Source organism: Uranotaenia lowii, chromosome 3 (genome assembly GCF_029784155.1).
Source record: "Uranotaenia lowii strain MFRU-FL chromosome 3, ASM2978415v1, whole genome shotgun sequence".
NCBI classification, from domain to species: domain Eukaryota; kingdom Metazoa; phylum Arthropoda; class Insecta; order Diptera; family Culicidae; genus Uranotaenia; species Uranotaenia lowii.
Window position 1 is genome coordinate 323,608,249 of NC_073693.1, and position 22,862 is coordinate 323,631,110.

At 34.8% G+C, this 22,862-nt stretch overlaps 1 protein-coding gene across 1 annotated transcript in view; it reads left to right on the forward strand.

Moving 5' to 3' along the window:
- The window catches only part of LOC129753802 (uncharacterized transmembrane protein DDB_G0289901-like), a 90,893-nt gene that overhangs the window by 55,518 nt on the left and 12,513 nt on the right, over positions 1-22,862 (forward strand). The window contains exon 4 of the mRNA XM_055749651.1: positions 1,692-2,187. Coding sequence (XP_055605626.1) covers positions 1,692-2,187 — 496 coding nt within the window. The remainder of the gene's footprint in view (positions 1-1,691; positions 2,188-22,862) is intronic.

Consider the following 22,862-nt stretch of genomic DNA (forward strand, 5'->3'; position numbering starts at 1 on the left):
TACCATCGCTTTCCTCAATCCTCTTCCCCCACCCCATTTATTATTAGCTCTCTAAAAATAAGTGTTTTCCACCAAATATATACGTTCATTTTCATGGACTGATTTTTGAAAATTTAAAAAATCACACCCTCTCCCCCACCTCGCGCTTCCAGTCACCGTTAAAGCTTTGACATTTTTTTTTACTGGCTAAAAATTGTTTCATGTTCAGAACATAATGCTTAATTCGCTGAGAACTCCTTAAATATATACCACCTTCATTAAATAAGAGAACGTGATGTGTTATTTATTGTGGGTAGACATTCAAAATTTTTTCGGGCAAAATCGGGTTTTCAGCGTAAAGTGAGAAAGTACAGCAAACTACGGTTTGGATTTACACACAAGAAAAAGAGAAAACAAATGCTGGGCTAAGTTTTCTGAGCTAGCTTTATTTACATTGTTTTTATGTAAAGTTTGAAAAACTATTTTAACGTTGCTGACGTGATTCGATAAAAATAATGAAAATTGTAGTTTTCTCTCTTCATTCTCGAGTTCTGCCTGGATTTTACCGGGTTTTGTTTTTAAAAAATCCAAATCATATGCTAAGATTTTACCAAGTTTTGGAAATGTCCTGATTTGCTTAGCCTTCATAAATGCCGGGAAAATTCTGCAATAATCACTCTAGTGGGCCCCCTTAACCTAAATTCGAGTGAAACTATTCGAAATATTATTTCAAGGCCCCCCCTCCCCTCAATTGATATATTTGACGTTTTAATTCTGATTTTCTAGTATATATTTCCTTTTCTAGATTTCTAGTAATTGGTATCTGGAACAAATATCAATTTCTTCTTTTGTCGCCCCCCCCCCCCCCCCCCCCCTCTTCGAAATTTCTAAAAACCCGAACGGGGGAATAAATAAAGTTTGAAATATTTCATGAAAACAAAAAAAAAATACAAGAAATATCCGAAAGATTACAAGACCAAAAAACAAATATTGAAAGAAAGGACTTATTTAACCTTTTATATTCTGGATTTTATAGAATTTTTTGATAAATAATTACTTGACTTATAGGTTTTGTGCAATGATATAGTATGCAATTGTGTTGCATACAAGCTTTCGTGCAGTTTTTTCCAATTTATTTGTTTTTCGCATTATTTTTTATTATCCCTCCTTCGTGATGTTCCAACTCTGACCGACAAAAGAAGGATTTGAAATTTGTTCCGGCCCCCTAGGTCTGGGGCCCGGGCAACTGCCCACTCCCACTTATTACGACTTTGCTAACTTGAAGTACCCCAGACGCATGCAGAAATTTTTATTGATTTATTTATATCCTTGATGAATCCTAATTTCTGTAGCAATAATGGTGCTAACAACAATGGCTTCAATTCGATAGTTTTGATGAATACTTAAATTCAACCTTATCAACCAAACAGTCGCTTAGGATACGTAGTAACAACCTTCAAATTATCAAATTATAAATATATTTTTTGGATTTTTTATGTTGAACTTTAATGCACTTATTGGTCTGAAACTTTTTATAACTTTATTTTAAATTCAAATTCTGAACAAAACAATAATATAGTTTAGCGGAACAACAAAGCCATATTAAGAACCCGATATTTGGAGAGTGTTCCGCAGGAGGAATCCTAAAACATGTTGAATTTTAAATGTTTTCCAGAAATTAATAAAAAAAATCTATTTTTTTTTATTTTTAGTCACCATTTCCCAACGACGTTCTCGTCTCCGGCCAGTGGAACCAACAGCAGCAGCAACAGCAATCACATCACAACGACATCCCCTAGTATCACAACCATTGGAGCAGTAGCAGGAACTTCCGGAGGCACCGTTGTAACCTGGAGCAGTGGGGACGATGGCAACGAGTCGAGCAGCAGCAGTAGCAGCAGCAGTGATTCCTCTTCCACTGGAGGAGCAACCGGAGGCTGCAGTCCCCTCTGCCTTGGACATCAAGTGATGCACAATCACCACATGCAGCATCTGCAGCACCCTCAGCAACACCTGGACAGTATAGGTGGCTCACAGATGGGTGCGGCCGGGGGAGGAGTAGGAACAGTAGGAGTAGGATCAAGCGGCTCAGGGTTCATTCCACCTCATTTGGACTACATGGCCGGTCGTGAACAGCTCCAGGAGTTCACCGGCAAGATTCCTCAGCGAAAGAAGAAATCCAAACCGAACAAATCCAAGAAAACGAGAGTAAGTACACCTAGATATGAAGTCGTTATACTTTTCCTACCTTTGTAGGACTATCTGAAAGCGCCGGAAGCAATTGACCAATCATTATGGTAGCTAAAGATAAGCAAACAAATCTTTAAGTAATTTAACTCGCCATACATGTACTCACGATTTGAACTCAAGGCGAGCTTTGAATAGATTTTGTGGAAAGGGTTCCTTTTTTCGGTTATCTAGAATCGTGAAAACGATTGTATTGAAATGATCTTACTATTGGTGCAACTCCGAAGCAATTTGCCAAACTCATTCTAGAGCATGTTGAACATTAATAAAAATGTAATAAAAATAAAAATATAATTACATAACCCCAAGAGGAAAGTTCTAGCTCGCCAAGAACCCCATATCAGTTTAAATCCCAATTGCAAAAACAAAATAATCACTAGGCAAATACATACCCTCATTACCCTACTTCGGCCAAGCTTTGGAGCAGCAGAGCAACGAATATAAGTGCTCTAGAGGCCCATTTTGACTCGCAGAAAATGGTGACTAACGTCTATAATTATTTTCTGCGGCCCTTTCGTATGTTCTTATTAAATCGGGCCACGGTGCTACTGGATCGTTGGTGCGAGCAGTGTCCTCTTATTCATTTTCAATCCTGCAAAAGAGAAAGAAGGTGCCGACCGCTGCTGAAGTGTATCTTAATCTGTTTGTTCGGCTGTACTTACCTAGCTACTTAGCTGTAAAAAGTCTAGCTAGGCTCGAGGGAGAGATGCAGAGCAGGGCAAATCGCGAGATAAACATATTCCTTCACACCAGCATCAGAACTGCATTTCATGGTATGGTTTACGCGAAAAAACGTTGGCTCCCTAAGTCAGTTGCATTTATTAGTGCTCTACTGGGAGGTGTCGATTTTTGTGGAAATTCTATTCTTCTCATTATCGAAAATTAAATCCTATGGGAAGATAAATCTTAGTGTTTTTGTACACACTCATTGCTAAAAATATATTTTTCTGTAAAAATTTCTTATGCCAAATGAAGGCTTATAAAAAAAAAATATTTTTTTAACAAGCTAAAGAGCTCGCTCATGTAAATCTATGGACCACAACACCCCACTCTCTTCTACCAAGATTCTGAATCAGAAGTTTCCTAATCTTAATCTTAATTTGATCCCAATATAAAACATATCTGAACTTTCACTGAACAATTTTGTATTGAACAGGGTTGTAAACGATTTTTTATCCCAAACCATTATTTTTATTTTTCATTTCCTATTAAAAAACTTATTTTCAACTAGTTGACCCCAAACTTCATTTTACCATTGATTTCTAAAATCGTTATGATCATCTTCATCTGTGTTTCACCGCTTCGCTAAGAAATCTAAAGGTAACGTCCCATGTTTATAACTGTTCATCAAAGAAAACCGTTTTGGCAAACGAATGGTTTTTCCAAAGAGTTATCAAATTTGTCAATTTGTTTTTCAGATCTCCAATATTCCGTATCGAATTTTTGTTTCGTTGTTTAAACATTTACTTTTTCATGGGAGAAATATCTACCCTAATCTTTTTCAAGTAGAAGAATCCTTCAGTGAATTTACGGTGAAAATTGTTTTTGGTTTCATCTTCCGAACTGTGTCTTAAACATCATTAATTTTTTTTGACCCCTGTTTGCGAACTTGAAGGGGTCTACAGTAAGTTACTTGAACATGTAAAATTTTATGTGAATTTAATAAAAATAAAACTCTAAGACCATTTTGAAGGTAGAAGAAGTCATACAATAGAATGAAAAAAATAATTGGACACATTTGTTTTTTAACCAAATTTTAAGAAAATATTTGTTATTTTCTATTTATTCATAAATAACATTGCACACTGGTACAGAACATCAATCTAGCGGAACTAAATTAATAACGCCCAGGGATGAAAAGATAGACTTTTGATGTCTTCGACAACATTGCATAATTTTACAATGCGCATACTTTGAAATAAATTATAGAGTCGAGGGGTCCACCAATAGCAAGATTAAAATGCTAACTTTTTTGTTAAGCATTTTAGAGCTTTGGTTTTTTCTACAAAGTTGTTTATCTTAACAAAATACATAACTTTGCTGATTAAGTCAAAGTTCTACAATTTTATTCTAAGGAGTTACAATAATATTAAGAAAAAAACCTTGAAAAAACAGTTTTTTTAATCTAAAACGTTGTAGGTAAGACAAAACAATGTTCAGTCTTCAAAACAAAGTTTAAAAATGTTAAGTTCTACAATCGTTCAGTACATTATGATGTGTTTTGAAATTGCTGGAGCGCTGTAGAAAGCATTTAGTGTAATATATTAACGATTTTCAAAGAAAAGTTTATCGAATTGCGCAAATTTTCGCACCATCAACCAATGTGGATTTTATTTTTGGTGTTAAGAGGAATCATTACCATATAAAACTAGCGTGGAACTCGGTGGAACTCGAAGCAAATTTAAGATTGAAAATCTAGAATTTTGTTCAAAAATATCACTTTTTTTAGACACTTTTTTAGTTTCTTAGTTTCTTTGATACAATTGACTTGCAGTATTTGAGAATTAGATGATTTACCCGGTTTTCCGTTTCAAATTTATCAATAGAATCTGTTCTAGTACATCATTATATAAATGATATCTGTACCAACACGTAAAACTTATTTAACTCCAAAAGTAAACTAGCTTTCAGCTTTCAGTTGCTGATAGCAGGCCAAGTTTGGCTCTATTTAACGAAAAAAAAAAACACTTTTGAGATAATAAGTTTTCGTTGGATTACAAACTCAATTTGAGTAAAGGATTTATGACCATTTTGAAACCAGAGCTGTCAACACGTTGAAATATACCATTTACTCCTTACCGATTTGCTTCGGTAAAAACAAGTGTTTAAAAAAAGTGATATTTTTGAACAAAATTCTAGATTTTCAATCTTAAATTTGCTTCGAGTTCCACCGAGTTCCACGCTAGTTTTATATGGTAATGATTCCTCTCAACACCAAAAATAAAATCCACATTGGCTGATGGTGCGAAAATTTGCGCAATTCGAGACACTTTTCTTTGAAAATCGTTAATATATTACACTAAATGCTTTCTACAGCGCTTCAGCAATTTCAAAACACATCATAATGTACTGAACGATTGTAGAACTTAACATTTTTAAACTTTGTTTTGAAGACTGAACATTGTTTTGTCTTACCTACAACGTTTTAGATTAAAAAAACTGTTTTTTCAAGGTTTTTTTCTTAATATTATTGTAACTCCTTAGAATAAAATTGTAGAACTTTGACTTAATCAGCAAAGTTATGTATTTTGTTAAGATAAACAACTTTGTAGAAGAAACCAAAGCTTTAAAATGCTTAACAAAAAAGTTAGCATTTTTATCTTGCTATTGGTGGACCCCTCGACTCTATAATTTATTGCAAAGTATGCGCCTTGTAAAATTATGCAATATTGTCGAAGACATCAAAAGTCTATCTTTTCATCCCTGGGCGCTATTAATTTAGTTCCGCTAGATTGATGTTCTGTACCAGTGTGCATTGTCTTCAGCACATAGAGATTATTTAGGCCGATTTATAAATATTTTGCTACAAACTAGATAAGTGAAAATGAAATCGAAATAAATGTATAATGAAAAATATGATTCTTTTATAAACTTAAATGCTACGTTAAGTGTAACGATTTCATCGGGTCATGATATAAATTCAATTTCAAACCATAATCTAAGACTTTCATAGTTCTAACAGTGATTGAATATGTGATTGATTGTTTTTCTCGAGTCGCGTTTCATACAAATAGGAGAAGAAGATTTTATCAACAGATATTCGCGCCCGCGCGTTGAGTTTGTGTGCCCAATACCTAATCTTTATAATACATCTGAATCCCTTCTACTACTGTATTTGAAGTGTCAAATTTAGAAATACACGATTTGATTGTTATTTATTTGATATCCTTTAATGTTCAAATGACTTGGAATCGGAATTATTTTTACTTTTCAGTAATAATTTAAAATTTGCTTCTGGAGGTTTTAAATCATATAACATAATGGATGTTTTAAATCAACTGTTTTAACTTCATTAAAGAACAAAAAGAATCAGTAAAAAAGATAAAATTTATAAGATTATTGTAGATAAAATATTCTTACGAAACTCAATAACCATTAGTTCTGCACTAAAAACTGGGGCGAAATTATGAATCCTATTCGATTCGAGTTATCCGTTTCGAGTTGAACTCGAATCGAGTTAGAATCAGTATTACGAATCTCGTTCGAGTTCTAAATTTTAAAGTACTAGATTTCGAGTAAATCGGGAAGTAGATCATCGCGAAACGTTCCATTCGAATCGAGATCGGTAATGCCAAAGTTGGTCGAATCGAACGAAACTCGATTGTTTCGAGTTCCATAATCCCGCCCCTGGTCTGAGAATCGAGCCTAATTATATAATTGTAAGTAGAATTGTTACTTTGATGGTAGAATACACAAATTGTTGAATCATTATTCAATTTTGAACCATCAGTAAATAAAAGTTGGAAAGATTTATGTTTTTCGATGATTTTCAAATATTTACTTTTTATAACCAAAGAATTCATAAAGGATTTTTTGCTAAATCTATATATATATAAAACAATTATCTGTATGTTTGTTTGTTTGTTTGTTTGTTTGTTTGTCCTCTATAGACTCAGCCGTCTTAAGAGCTAGAGATCTGAAATTTGGCATGGATGCTCATTAGGACCAGGAATGATGAAAAATGTTTTTAGATTTTTGGACGACCCCTTCTGAAGGGGGTCGTCCATACAAGACAAATATTGTTTTCACGTTATTGACGTTATTTTCCGTCGGATTGTGATGAAAATTTGCACATGAGTGTTTTGAGAGACGAGCAATCGATTACAGTTATCAAATTTAGGGTCAGGGGTTGGCAAAAGGGGTCGTCCATATCAACTGATTAATGTTTTTGCGATATTGGCGTTATTATACACCGGATTGTGATGAAAATTTGCACATGAGTGTTTTGAGAGACGAACAATCGATTACAGTTATCAAATTTAGGGTCAGGGGTTGGCCAAAGGGGTCGTCCATATCCACTGATTTATGTTTTTGCGATATTGGCGTTATTATACACCGGATTGTGATGAAAAATTGCACATGAGTGTTTTGAGAGAGGAACAATCGATTACAGTTATCAAACTTAGGGTCAGGTGTCGGCCAAAGGGGTTGTCCATATCTACTGATTAATGTTTTTGCGATATTGGCGTTATTATAGATCGTATTGTGATGAAAATTAGCACATGAGTGTTTTGAGGGACGAGCAATCGATTTCAAGTTTCGAATTGTGGATCAGAAGTCGGCTGAAGGAGTCGTCCATACCCAACTTCAATGTTTTTGCGATATTGACGTTATTCTACATTGGATTGAGATGAAAATTGCCGCATAGAAGTTTTTAGGGACGCTCTTTGCTTTCAGGTTTCAAATCTTAACTCAGGGGTCGGCAAAAGGGGTTATTATCTGTTCACTGTTTTTACTATATTCTCTTGATTGAGCATAGAAATGTAATGAAAATTGACGCATGGGAGTTTAACGGAAAAGATAATTGATTTCAGGTGTCAAGTTTTTAATCGTGGTAAAAAAAAGGCCGTCCATGTTAGGTGCTCACTGTCGCGATATTGTCGTGATCATGTATCGGATTGAGATGAAAATGTTCAGATGAGGGTTATAAACTATGAGCAATTGACTCGGCGAAAGGGGCGTCTATATTCACTGTTCACTGTTTTCAAGTTCCTGACGTTATTTTACATATAATTTGAAAAGAAAAAATGGCACAAGGGAGTTTTGAGGAACGTAAAATTGGTTTCAATTATCGAATTTCGGGCCATGGGACAGAAAAAGAGGGTTTCATCGAATGTTCAGTGTTTTGTGCAATAATTTTGTTGGAAGCAGTTAATTGATACCAATTTAAGTGTGTAGGTCAAGCAAAAAAGTCGTGCACATAAACAAATAGTACATGTTTCTGCCATAATGTCTAGATTTTGCAATTGATCGAGAAGAAAACACTCTCACATAAATTTTAATAAAAAGCTAATCAACTGTTTAATTTGAATTTCAAGTAATAGTAATAGTAGCGACTTTAAACACTGTTGATTTTTTTCCTCAAAATTGTCGAAAGAATGTTTCGAATTCATTTTCTAAACTCATTTTGACGTACCAATGATATAAAGCGAAACGAAGTTCGTACGGGATCAGCTAGTCCTCTATAAATAAACAAAATAAAATAGAATAGATTTTATGTTTTCTGTAAAAGTTAAATCTATGTCTTTTTTTTTGTACATGACCATGAATTCAAAATAGAACCAGATATTATTGAAATTTTCGATAAATTTATGTCACAATCGTTTTCAATAGACGTTCTTGAAAATGGATAAAAATAATAATTTTTTTACTTGTTTTTTTGTACTTATTTTGATATTTTTTCAGCCCACTGTTAATTTAATGGCTTAAATCCTGATTTTATCAATATGCAATCTGTCGGACTCGATCTGAATGTTTTTAATGTATTCTAAGAAGCAGTACAGTTACCTAAGGTAATTTTTTTCAAGTATAATTTTCAGTTCAAGCAATAAATTTACCGTAGTAAATATAGTAAAAAGGAAAAAAAAAAACCGTAGTAACGTGAGTCTATTTAATTAACCCCAAAATAATTTGAAAAAAAGTGCTCACAAACGTGTCAGAAAATTGGCTCCTTTTCGGCGTTATTTATTACTTAAGACCTAACACATTTCACGACACTATATGCCTCTTATCAAGTGAAACATATTTTAACTGTCAATTTCCATTTGCAGTTTGAAGAACGATTTTTATTGAAACTCAAATCATGACTCACCAAAGCCCTACCTCGCCTAGAAAAGGATTTTTATTTAAAAGAGCATGCAAACAATTTCATTCTTCACTTAAATCACTTTGATGATTAAAAAAAAATATCGTTGATATCATTACGAATTTTATGCTGATATGGAATTTTCTTGAAAAACGAATGTCAGCCTCAATTTTATTTTGTTTTTGGTTCTTCTAAATGCTCAATTCTACATTTGAAAGGGGGCCATAAAATTCACATTTTTCACATTATCAATTTTCTTGAAGACCACAAGTTATTTTGATTACTGCGAAAAAAGTTAAAGAAGGTTTCTATTTTTTCACTTTTCTCAATTCCATAAAAAAAAAGTAAATTTTTAACGAAATTTCAAAAAAGTAGGTATAAACTAAATTGAATTTGAGATACTTTTTAAAGCAAAAATCATATCGTTTTGCAGATTTCAACATATTAGTAAAATGAAAAAAAAAACATTTTTTTTTTCAACTTTTTTTAGTGATTTTAAAAATATTTGCCGTTACAAGTTTTTAAAACATTGTAAAATTTAACTTTTTTTTATCATTAATCATCATCACCATCATGATATATAATATATATAATATAATATAATACATAATATAAAAAATATAATAAACAAATTCAGAATCAGTGATTTTCTTTTATGATGATTTGTTAGTTCATCAAATATTAATGTAAAATGTACTCATTGCGTTTTAGACTACAACTTGCGCTCAAAATACAACTTAAGAATCGCAGTTATTATTTTGTTTCAAGTTCAATCGTGTTGCAGTCTTCGGGTAAAATATTCGTCATAATATGGGCTATATGACAATCATTCATCAAAAGCAACCGTTAATAATGAAAATCCTGTATTTTTTCTCCTCCCGAGCAAAATAACTTAAAATCATATTCACGCTTTGGACTCAAGAAACCACTCTTCAAGGTGAAGCTAATGATCAATCTAAGCTTAAAGCGGGAGAGATTAATCGCATCTAATCCTTCCTAGCCTAAGGTTAAAAACTGGCGGTTCGATGGATCATTCAAAAATGCATACATTACTGTTATAGTAAAGCAAACATAACTTTTTCAAATTTCAACCTATTTCGATACACAACATGAAATCTTTCTTTTGAATTAGAATTCAAGTTCCATAAAAAATAATACTTTTAAAATGCCACCATCGAGTCCAAATCTGTCGATGCATCAAAATTTTCTCTGAATGATGTAATAAGTATTATTTTATCATTTTCTTGTATCATAAATTCACTTATTTCAACAATGCTGTCGATCGTAAGTTAATAGTAAATTTATTTACCTTCATTATGCAAAAAAAGATATCAAATTAATGTAATGCAATCGACTTTTTTTTGAATCTAAATACTAGTATTTTTTATATTTTCCAAAAGTTTCTTATTTGGGGCATCATTTTCGGATTCAGCTCTCGATTTCACATAAAAAGTAATCTTCAATTTACATTGTTCAAAAATACCGTAAACTATTGTATTTAACCATTTTCATCATATTGCAAAATAATTTTTAGCGACGGGTAATTTCTGACCTAAAAAAAAATTTATTTTAAACTTCGGATATATTTTTTTATGTTATATTTTACGTATCCTATTTCTCTGATCGATTCTTTTGTCCACAGCTTTAAATTCTAGTTTAATCGAAATTTATGTTGGCATTCGTTTTCTGGTGTTTCGAATATTATATTGACTTAAAACAACTAGATCGTCCATAATTCAGGTCAAAGGTCGGTAAAAGGGGTTGCTCACATAAACTGTTTACTGTCTTACATATTTTTCATCGAATTAGAAAAAAATCGTACGATTCAATTTTAAGGTTCGGGATATTGCTTTCCACTATAAAATTTTAGGTCACGGGAAAATAAAGAGGACATCCTGGTCAAGAAAAGGAGTCGTCCATAAGAACTAATCAATGTTTCTGCAATAATGTTAAGATGTTTGATTTTTCAAATATTTCGATAAAAACTATTTTTTTTCAATGCACTATTTCAAGTGCGAGTAATTGTGCTACAACCAAAGTCCATATTGACAAAAAAATTTGGCACACAGGAGTGGTGAATTTAGAACAATAAATCTATGAGAAACTCACATAGACGATGTGATGAAATAATAAAAAAAATCTTGATTAAATCACATGATTTTTTTTACCTAGTTTCGGAATTTTGTATGGAAAACTTCATTTTCATCCGCAAGAATTTACAATTCAAACGCAAACTCATCTTAGCGAATTAAAAGTTGATTTTTTTTTTCGATTATAGCCGTTTGAACAATCTTTATGGCATTCGCGACTTCATCAACGTTGCAGTTGTCGGATCGTTATTAACACCTAACCGGAACAACTGTGTTCGATGTTTACTCTTGGGCTCGAACTCGCGGACATCGGCTCAGGAGACAACAGACTTGTCAACTGAGCTATATCACAAGCCCATTTAATGGTTGAATGCAAAGCGTAGTTCGTACGGGATCAGTTAGTAACTTTATGAAACAGAAAGCTAAATTAGTATGAAATATTTCGAGAAATCAGAGAGATTAAGGTGAGGGTTAAAAGGCAACTACCATTGGTGTGATGATACTGAACTACCTTTTATTCCTTAAATAGTAGAAATCAATGGAAACACCAGAAAATAGGTAAAGAGTCCAAAAAAAGACACTTTTGCCCATGATTTCCATTTATAGACCTAAATTTTTTCAATACTATTTAAATAAAAACGACGCTAACGGCATAATTAAGAACCACTATTGAATATTTCCAACATTTTTCTTAGCTTTACGTAAACAGCTACAAGTAAACATAAAAAAAAACTTAAAACTGTTATGCTGCTGAGAAATGTGCTGTTGAGAAAAAAGTTAAAGATATTCATAACAGAAACTAAGAGGTGATTCGTGTTTAAAAAATCCATAATATTAGTTCAGTATTTTTTTTATTTAAATTATGTAGATAATTAGGTTTTTGATGTTTTTTTTTTATGAGAAATCTTACTTTGAACTGCCATTTGAGATCTAGGTTTATTATAGGGTACAGCAAAGTTGCCTAAATCACAGAAAAATCAGTAATTTTACAGAATTTTGAGCGAATTTTCATCACAGAATCTGTGTCCCAGTACACAAAATTTAGTATTTAGAATCGATTTCTAAAATAATAATTTCTTTTTGCCCGATATAACATTATGATTTCTTTCTTTGAATTAGAAAAGTATGATAAGATTGGTAATGTTAATTGATTTTTTTTTTGTTCATAAGAACCAATTTTTCATGAACCTTCAATGAAATTAAAGGGATTATGCATAACAGAAAACCAACATAGAATTTTTGGTAAAATCAACGAAAGTCAGAATATTTTTTCTCAAAAACACAAAAATTCCGGCAACAGGTCCAGTACCAAAACAAAAATACTTAGAAGGTTGAAAGTAGGAAATTTTGATCATCCTTATCTTTGTAAATATATCAAAAACAGCAAATCCAAGGAAAAAAGGTTCATTAAATCTTGCAGACAAGGCTATAAACGAGTGATTTTTTTTTAAAACTACAAACTTTCAATACATCTGACCTAGGCGCTCCAAAGTTTCTCTGGCATGTTACCGATCCAGAGATTTTTTAAATTTTTTTAATATCCGGATTTCTGAATATCAATTTTTCAATTCAAACTAACAAAAAACGCTCTTGCATATTTGAGCAAAAATATTATAAAAATTAATGCAAATCCCTTAACATTTGATCTTTACCCGAAGCCTCACAGTTGCAACCGCATATCATTTGAGTTTTCTATCGAATTTATGATTTTTATGTTGATAATCAAAAAGCTTTCTCTTAAAAAATCTCGTTTTGACGCAAAAATCAAAACTTTTCACCGTCGAATCTGATTGCTGCCTGAAATACACCCGTATTTATTTACGTTAATTTACCAAAATCAAACTTTAAAAACAAATTTCGTTATAACATTTTATTAACGACATTTTATGTGCGAATTTTTTTAAAATAATCATGCAAGGATTTTCAAAAACGATTTGAAATCTGCTGATATGTTTTTATGAAATAATAATTTTTCCTAGTGTTTTCTCTTGATTTTGTTGAGAAGTTTTTGGGTTTTAACCAAATTTGCCCTGATATAGCCCTGATTTTGGTTGACAATTTTTAATTCAAACCCCCAGATTTGGCCAGGTTTTAGATAAAATTGCCCTGATTTTCCCGTGCTGAAAAATTCTGGCAACCTTAGTTTAGTATAACCAAAATGAAACATTGATTGACTATCAATCAATAATCGTCGACACGTCGCATTTTGGCACACGCCAAATCGGCCGTTCGATTTGCAACTTTTTCCCTAGCACAAAACCAAACCGAAACCTCATTGCCTCCAGCCTCAGGCTGATATTATATGCTTCCACACTTTGCACGTCACTTGTTGTTTTCGTTTGCAAGTGTAGTGTGGTGTGCTGAGGTGTGTTTTGTTTTGCTTTTCTTCGTTCGTTTTCGAATGTTTTCATTTAACGCGCTCTTCCCCCCTTTTCATGTTTGATGTTTCCGTAAATAAACGCACCGTTTTCCTTCTGGGCATTTTCCAGCCTCCTGTTGCCTCTTCTCTCAGCCATCTTTTTGGTCCATCTGGTTGGGTTTGGGATTTGATTTTCCAGCTAATCCTAATGGGGAATAATTTTCCCCATCTCATGAAAAGGGGGGGTTTTCTTTATTTCACTTTTTATTACGTATTATTACCCGAGAAGTACTTTGACTTTTCATGCATTCATACGAGCGTACAAGTTTGCCACGTAAAAGGGAGGAAATATTGGTGCTGGATTTATTATTCTAGTCATTCTTGGGTTGGGCAAATTGAACGTTGATTCATAAATAAATACTGACATTTCTGATGTTTACATACAAACATATATAAATATGTAAACGGTAAAAAATCTGCACAAAATTTTATCAATCTCAATTAATTGTGATCAACAGTGTTGTTATGTGTATAAAAAAAGCCAAAAATTAAAATATGTTAAAGTTCATAAAAATACTATTAACCAGCTTAACAAATTTCTTAACCTCAGAGATGAGCCGTTGGTTCAAAACCTTTGACAGTGACAGACAGATGTAGTTCAACGTTCCAACGTCAATCATAGCTAAACCAAAACAAAGTCGCTAAACACGTGCTTCCCGGTAGCGCCCCCTTGAATAAAAAAAACAGAATAACATTCACACATCATCATCATCATCATGACCACCATCATAATCCCAATTGTAGGGACCGGACCCAGATTTTCCAAAACATTTATAGATGGTCGCCGGCAGCAGCATCAATTGCACACATGTTTTGTTGCATCTGCATCATTTGTTATTGTATAAAATCTCATCTACACTGGCCTCAGTAGGTGGGGGCAATCACACAAATGATATATTTAAACATCACAAGTATCGGTAAACAAATCTCATTGAGCACAAACATTCATCAACATCGTCATCACCATGTTTAGGTTTTCGGGCGAGACGGCTTCAATCGAATGAAGGTGGGAAACTGGGGCGGGTAATATCTGTGATACAAATAAACAAAGTTTGGTTCACCGAGTTTTTAATTTGGCTTCAATGTGGATTAAAATCAAAATAAATTGTACGCATTTTTATTCGAAGAGCGACTATGTTGCCCTAAGGCTGGACAATGTTGAAATACAGACTTTAAAAGTTTTGTACAATGGGATGAGTGTTAACAAGAAGTACTCTTTTTGTTAATATAAATTGATTTCCACAACATCATATAAACAGCAAAATTTCATGTCATAATTTTGTGTTAAGTGAGTATGCAAAAGAAACCTATTCTTGAATTGATCAGTTCTGTGATCCCAGAGACGAATTTATTATCAAATCATCTAAAGTATGACCCATACAAAATGGGAAAAACTGTCATCAAGGTTCGATTTATCCAATTTCGTTCTTAACTACTCGCTCCAGGAGAGATCTGAATCGAGAGCATATCTTTGCAATATAAGCCTGTGACATTTGAGCCCATTCCTCAGAGATGGCAGCCTCCAGAGAATCGACACCTGGTCGAGAGGATCCACAGGCCTTCGCTTGAACATACGCCCATATCAAATAGTCGGTGGGTTTCTAATCCGGACTGCTAGAAGGCCAAAGATCCTTCAGCCAAAACTTCATTTTTTCTTCCAGCCAGGTTTGAGTCCGTTTCTAGATATGGCATGGGCTCAATCTAGTTAGAAAACAACATTCCATTCTTCAATGAAATCCGGGCAACCGGGCCGGACCGGACTTTTCCCAAATTTTTCCATTAAATATCCGGACACACCCGGATAAAACCGGGTAATCTAGCAAGCTCAATCTAGCTTTACATGAATTGGACACTGAATCAATCAAAAAAAGTTTGTCGTCTGAGAACACGTTGATCAACTCCTTCTACTGCAACTTAGGTAGAAATCACTTCAAGCGCTCAAGTCGCAATGCTTTAATTCGTTCTGTTATAAAATTGCGCTTTGCTTTTTCCTTTGATGATGCATTCAAGCCATTTTTGACTTATCGATTCAAGGAAAAATTTAAGATATTCCCTTCTTTAGTCAGCCCCCGGATTGATCTTATTGGATTTCGCTTCACTTTCGTCTTGAAAAATTTTAACAGTGAGTACAGATCGGGGCTTTCCACTATTCAACTTGCGTGGACATGGTCCTTTAAGAAGAGAACGTTTCAGGTGGTAAACAATCGCCAGATAGCATTCAACAGTAGACTGAGTCGATTTGGGGTTATTTTTGAATTTTCTCAAACCCTGGGGTCTGAAAAGCTTCGTCTTTGTCCAAAACTCATCTATGATTTTTTGCAGAATTTTTTAGTTACGTTTATTGACATGAGTATATTTAACTTTAAGGTTTGTATAGGAAAATTGAATATTTTGTACGGAAAAATCAAGATCATTTTTGTTTCTTCTGTGAAACCGAGCCAGCTGATGGTTTATGTGCCAATTGATAAATTCTGTAAATTTTCTGTAAAAACTTTGACCGTAACTTCTTATTTTATAGACGAAAAAGTTATTAGGTGTTGAATGTGGGCATGTCTTTGGCATTGTTATAAAATAAATTCAACTGACATCACTTCTGGGTGCCTAGTGAGGTGTTGCATGACTTCTTTTCATGCAATACTTCGAAAGGATCCAGCAATGATGTCAATTGAATTTATTGTTTATCAATGCGAAAAGACATACGTCTGTTAAACAACTAATAACTTTATTGCCTAATAATCTACGAAGTTACAGTCTTCGACAAAGTTGTTCAGTGAAAAATTTCCTTAAGTGAATTCATAAAGCACATCGTGAATTCATCGAGCACAGAAACCATCAGCTGGCTCGATTCTATGGAAGAAACAAAAATAATAGTGATATTTCAGCACAAAATATTCAATTTTCCCATTCAAACGTAAAAGTTCAAATTGACTCATTTAAACGTTACTCAAAAATTCTGCAAAAAATCATGGATGAGTTTTGGACCAAGACAAAGTTTTTTAGATCCAATGGTTTGAGAAAATTCTAAAATGACCCCAAATCGACTCAGTCTAATGCAACAGCCCTTCGCAGTTTGCTTGAGAGATTTTGGGGCGGAAAGAAAACTGGCCACTATTTCCTTTTTGTACATCTGGCTGATATAGCGTCATTTGCTGCTCATGTCATTTGACAGTCCCAGTCAAGATTCTCGTCGACAGTTCGGATTTCAGCGGCTAGGCTTCGCCGCCACGAGTTTCTGGGTCTGCCTCTTCTTCGATGACCTTCTGGATTCCAATCTAGCGCCTCTCTGCAAATCTCGTTTTCATCTCTTCGCAGCGTGTGCTCAATCCATCTCCACTTACGTTCCCGAATCTCGATTTCTAACGCCCTTTGATGACACCGGCGATGCAGTTCCTCATTCGAGATCCAGTTGCCAGGCCACCAAGCGCGGATGATATTCCGCAGGCAGCGATTTACAAATACTTGCAGTTTTCGCGTCGTTACCGCATATGTGCACCAAGTTTCGCACCCGTACAGCAATACGGATTTGACGTTTGAGTTGAAGATTCGGATTTTAGTTCGTAGAGAGATCTGGCGTGACCGTCAGATGTTTCGGAGACTCGCAAACGCAAATCGGGCCTTTCTGATCCGGGTTTCGATGTCTTTTCTGGTACCACTGGTACCACCATCAGGCATTATCTGGCTACCAAGATACTGGAAGCACTCCACTTTCTCAACTTGTTGCCCAGCTACCATGAAACTGGAGGGATTTTCTGTGTTGATCTCCATCGACTTGGTCTTTCCGACATTGACTTTGAGACCTGCTGCCTTGGAACTTTCGGTGAGGTCGTCGAGTTTGCTCTGCATATCTGGTTGTGTTTGGGCGAGCAAAACAATATCGTCAGCCAGGTCAAGGTCGTTCAGTTGCTCCATTGTTGAAGGATTCCACGGCAATTCTCGTTTCGGTGCACAGTCAATCGATCCAATCAGAATCTCATCCATTACGATTAGAAAAAGTAGCGGTGATAGAATACATCCTTGTCTCACTCCAGCAGTTACCGGGATTTCCAAGAATTTTTCCAATGGTTCACATATTGAATGAATTTGATACTTTGCTATAAAAATAAGTTCTTCAACGGGATAATTTTTTGGTACACAAATCTTTAAACAATTCACTTTAATGATTAACTCGTTATGATTGTCTCACTCCAGCAGTTACCGGGATTGGTTCGGGCAAGACACCGTCGTGCAAGACCTTGCACGAAAATGCCTCGTATTATGCTTCGATGAGATGGACTAGTTTCTCTGGTACTCCTCTTCGCCTTAGAGCCGCCCAGATGTTTTCATGGTTAAGTCGGTCGAATGCTTTTTCGAAATCAACGAACACCAGCAGAAGAGAGTCCTGGAATTCGTTAATTTGTTCCAGTATGATTCGTAGCGTTGTGATGTGGTCCACACATGATCGTCCGGATCGGAATCCAGCTTGTTGCCGTCGGAGTGTAGCGTCGATTTTCTCCTGGATCCTGTTCAGAATCACCTTGCAGAGTACTTTGAGGGTTGTACAGATCAACGTTATGCCTCGCCAGTTACCGCACTCTGTCAGGTCTCCTTTCTTCGGGACCTTTACGAGGATACCCTGCATCCAGTCGGCCGGGAATGTTGCAGTATCCCAGATGTCAGCGAAAAGACGGTGCAACATTTGTGCTGATAGGGCAGGGTCGGTTCTGTTGGCCATCGCTATTCGTGACTCGGAAGAGTTGTTCGAAGTGCTCAGTCCATCGTTTGAGCTGATCTGTTCGATCGGTCAATAACTGACCTGCTCGGTCTTTCAGCGGCATTCTTGCATTAGTCCTTGCACCACTGAGGCGGCGAGAAATGTCATATAGTAATCGGATATCTCCATTGGCGGCGGCTCTTTCTCCCTCTTCGGCTAGGGAGTTTGTCCAGGCTCTCTTGTCTCGTCTACAAGCTCGTTTAACTGCCTCTTCCAGCTCCGCATATCGTAAGCGGGCGGCTGCTTTGGCTGACCCGGTACATGCCTGCTCAATTCCGACTTTCGCCTTTCTCCGATCATCGACCATCCTCCAAGTTTCATCCGACATCCATTCACTCCTTCTTCCACAAACTTTACCGAGAGTACCATGGCTCGTCGTGATAAAGGCATTCTTGATTTCACACCACTGTTCTTCGACTGTTCCGTCTGTCAGCAGCTCCGAGGATCGGGATTCTAGCTGTTCAACGTATGCCCTTTTCACCCCTGGATTCTCCAACCGGCGGACGTCGTATCGACACCCGACTTTCTCCTCGCGCCGTTGGACACGCGCAACTCTCAGTCGTATCTCGCCAAGGACGAGGTGATGGTCAGATGCAATGTCTGCGCTTCGTTTGTTGCGGACATCAAGAAGGCTCCTTCTCCATTTTCGGCTGATGCAGATGTGGTCAATTTGATTTTCTGTTCGGCCATCTCGGGATACCCAAGTGACCTTATGTGCTGGTCGATGGGGTAAGAGCGATCCACCGATCACCATGTTGTTGTTGCCACAAAATTCTACAAACAGCTCTCCGTTTTCGCTCATCTGTCCTAGACCATGGCGCCCCATGATGCACTCAAGGTCCTGATTGTCGGAGCCAATCTTTGCGTTGAAGTCGCCCAAATGGATTTGAATGTCACCCTTCGGAATTTTCTCTACCACGCTGTTCAGTTGACTGTAAAACTGCTCTTTCTCCTGCAAGTCGGCAACGTCAGTTGGCGCATAACACTGGACCATTGTAAGGTTTCTAACCCGTGTTCTAAATCTCGCTACGATTATTCTTTCGTTTATCGGTTCCCATCTAATGAGGGCCGCGTAGGCCTGCGGGCTTAATAGGAAACCAACTCCTCGTTCCCGAGTAGCATGTTCTCCTCGTATGCCAGAGTAAAGCAGGACTTGACCGGATTGTGTCTTGTGTTCTCCAGTATTAGGCCAACGGACTTCGCTCAGTCACAGAATTTCAAGTTTGAGGCGGCTAGCCTCTCTAGCCAGTTGTTCCAGTTTGCCTTGTTGGGCAAGGGTTAAAACGTTCCAAGTTCCAATTCGTGTCCGTGTTTTCATGCTAAAAGTCGTCGCCAAAGTTCCAGGTGCTTATACACCCAAAAAAAATCCTCAAACTCAACCCAAAACAGACAGCTTAAAATTTTCGAAATTTGTTTATGGGTTCTGTCATATTGTTTTACTGACTCAGAATTTTTCCAATGGTTCACATATTGAATGAATTTGATACTTTGCTATAAAAATAAGTTCTTCAACGGGATAATTTTTTGGTACACAAATCTTTAAACAATTCACTTTAATGATTAACTCGTTATGATTGATTTTTTTTTAGTCTTTTTGGCTTGAAAACAAGAATCTGTTAAATTTAATAAGCGTTCAGTACAGAAGAAACAATGATTAGATCACATTAAAAATTGAAAGATTCAAAAAGATAATTTTCATTAATCAGATTCAAGTGCTTTGAAAATCTGATAAAACGAAAAAAAGGCACTCAACTAAGTTTAAATTTAGAGTGGTGTATCCAGAAAATATTAAATTTGTTCTATTTTTAAATAAAGAAGCAAGGCCACAGGAAGAACTGCCTTAATAAAGGTGGAGAGGGGAGAGGGGGGTTTTTGACAAAATTGTTACATTTTTGTTTGAAAAATGCATACATGAAGAAAAGTTTAGAAGTGATAACACAGACAAACAGACAGGACAATTCGTTTTCATTCTTCGCAAACTTTTAACGAGAAGCCAGAGAGCTAGGCAATGTCCCCACCAGAGGATGGCGCTAGTTCACATCTCACTTTTCCATCACGGTAGCCATTTGTTATTGTTGATTTCTTCATGACAACCAAAACACTATTATAAATAAAATCTATTTTAAAAGCTGACGATTTTGATAAAGAAGTAGCTTAAACCAGCATAACTCCCAAGTCACAAAACGTAAGTAGATTGTTATTTATTGCTTTTAAAGATAATTTATGGATTTTTATAAGTGCTTAGAAATAACTTTGCAATTTCGATTTTGTACTTTTAGACGCCCTTACCATAAAAAAATGGAATGAAAGTCTTATCCTCTTAAACCGCTAGATTGTCTATCGATGTTGATCAGAGCACATATACATATTTGATGGAATTCCAGTGCTGATTTTTCAATAAATAAAGCCAACATCTTTCCGGTACATGAATAATGAATAATAAATTATGTTATTCTAAAATGTGTTTATTTCACCATCCAAAAAATGTCCTACCGTGAAAAACCTAACAACACCAAAATTCGGCATTCTTTGTCTCAGAAAACTCATTTTTTTGTTTCGACTATAGTCGTTTTACCATTTTTATGGCATTCGCGACTTTATCAACGTTGCAGTTGGCGGATCGTTATTGAAAAACTTATCCGGTACAACTGTATTCGATGTTTACTCTTGGGCTCGAACTTGCGGACATCGGCTCAGGAGTCAATAGACTTGCCAACTGAACTATATCACAAGCCTCTATGCTCAGAAAACTCATGACAAAATTCTTTAGCATTTTTGAGTTACGCCAAATGTTGTGTTCAATTTTGTCGCATAGAGTTTAAAAATTAAATACAGTCCATTCGAGTTGTCCATTCAAAGGGAAGCACACTGCTGGCGAGCGAAACAAAGAGATATCTCGTAGTTGGTCCACAATGTGTCAAAGTTATTCTTTAAAAATCATTGTTTCCGAAAATAAGTCAATTTGGTCAATTTTTTTAAGCCTGAAAACATAAATAGGGGATCTGGATGGCATCATTTGAAAGAAAGACTTGACAAATCAGATTTATTTTCACCTCTTTTTATCTCTTTGTATTCAGATTTTAGTTCAAATTTTTGTGTTTGATGTATCTACAATATTAATAATGTTAAACAGCAAACCAATAAAATATATTTCCAGCTGACTAAGACTACGTGTTATTTTATCAACAATAAATGACATATAATTAAAAATTTATTTTATCATTAAAATCCTGTGAAATAAAAATAAAATTAAAATTTAGATTTTTTAATGAACGCAATTTTGAAAATGAGTTCAGATCTTACTTTATAAATAAAAATCTGTTTTGTGTTTTGTTTTGGGTAATTTTGAATTTTAAGTAAGTAAAAGTAACAATTTCAAATCCAAATCTTAAAAATGGTTTGTAATTTTAAATATTTTCTTTTAATATTTCAGGATGATGAGTTTCGAACATGGAAAATAAATGATTTTTGTTTTAAATGCAAAATCAACACTTGAATCAGGATTTTGTTCCAATGAATAATCGTACTAAAAATCAAGAATAATAAGCTGGATATAGATTTCACAATTAGGTCACAGGAAACCAATTTTGTTTTCATAAAAAAAAATAGGAACCAGAACATCGGAAATTATTCAAACCTTAGCTCACCAAATATTTTTCCGCTCCTAACTGGGCAAAGCAAAACCAGGCTATTTTATTTAAAACCCCTGCAGTATCCGGGCATTCGATCTCAAAGTTCATAACCCAAAATCTAAGCAATATCCAGGCAAATTTAAGAATTCTTTTATTTAAATCAAAAGAAAAAAACTCGAAAATTTGTTTTTTTTTTTCATTAAAAAACTCATCAGGCATTTTTTTTATTACCTTTGTTAAAAGAATTTCATTTCTATTTGATTTTGTGAATTTAGTTAAAATATTCTGGCAAAATCCGGGCAATCGGGCAACCTTAGTGAGTCTTATGTTACTGGAAATTCGATATTGGAGACTAAGGCCTGTTCCCAAAATTCATGCACAAAGTTCTTTTTTAAATAACTTTTAAAAGCGTTTTTCTTGTACAGCCTATGAATGTCTATCAACAAGATTTGGAGTTGCCAAATAAATGCTAAGAAAGGTTTGATTTTTTTTAATTTCGTAAAGATTTGATTACATTAATAGACGAATAGATATCAGAATTTTTAATTTATTTTACTTTGCAATAATTTGTATATTTTTGTTCGACATATTTTACACCTTATTCAAAAAAAAATGGGTTTTGAGATGAATTTGAACATTTTTGTATAGAATCACGATTTTTTTAAGTTTTTTCTTTCTTTCTTTACTTCAACTAAAAGTTGAAAACAAAACTCCTCTCAATTTCTTTCTTATTTTATGTAGAATAGATTATCATTATTCTGGACTACAAGGTATTATAAATTGTACTTATTTGCCATTTTTATATAAAGATTTCATAAAGTTGAACCACTATATTCTTCGTTTTTGACTTCTTGACAAATAACCTTCCTGATCACGAGCTAAACTGATATTTGCTAGAATCTTCAGGTTTTGTTTCTCAAAAATCCATTCATAGTACACC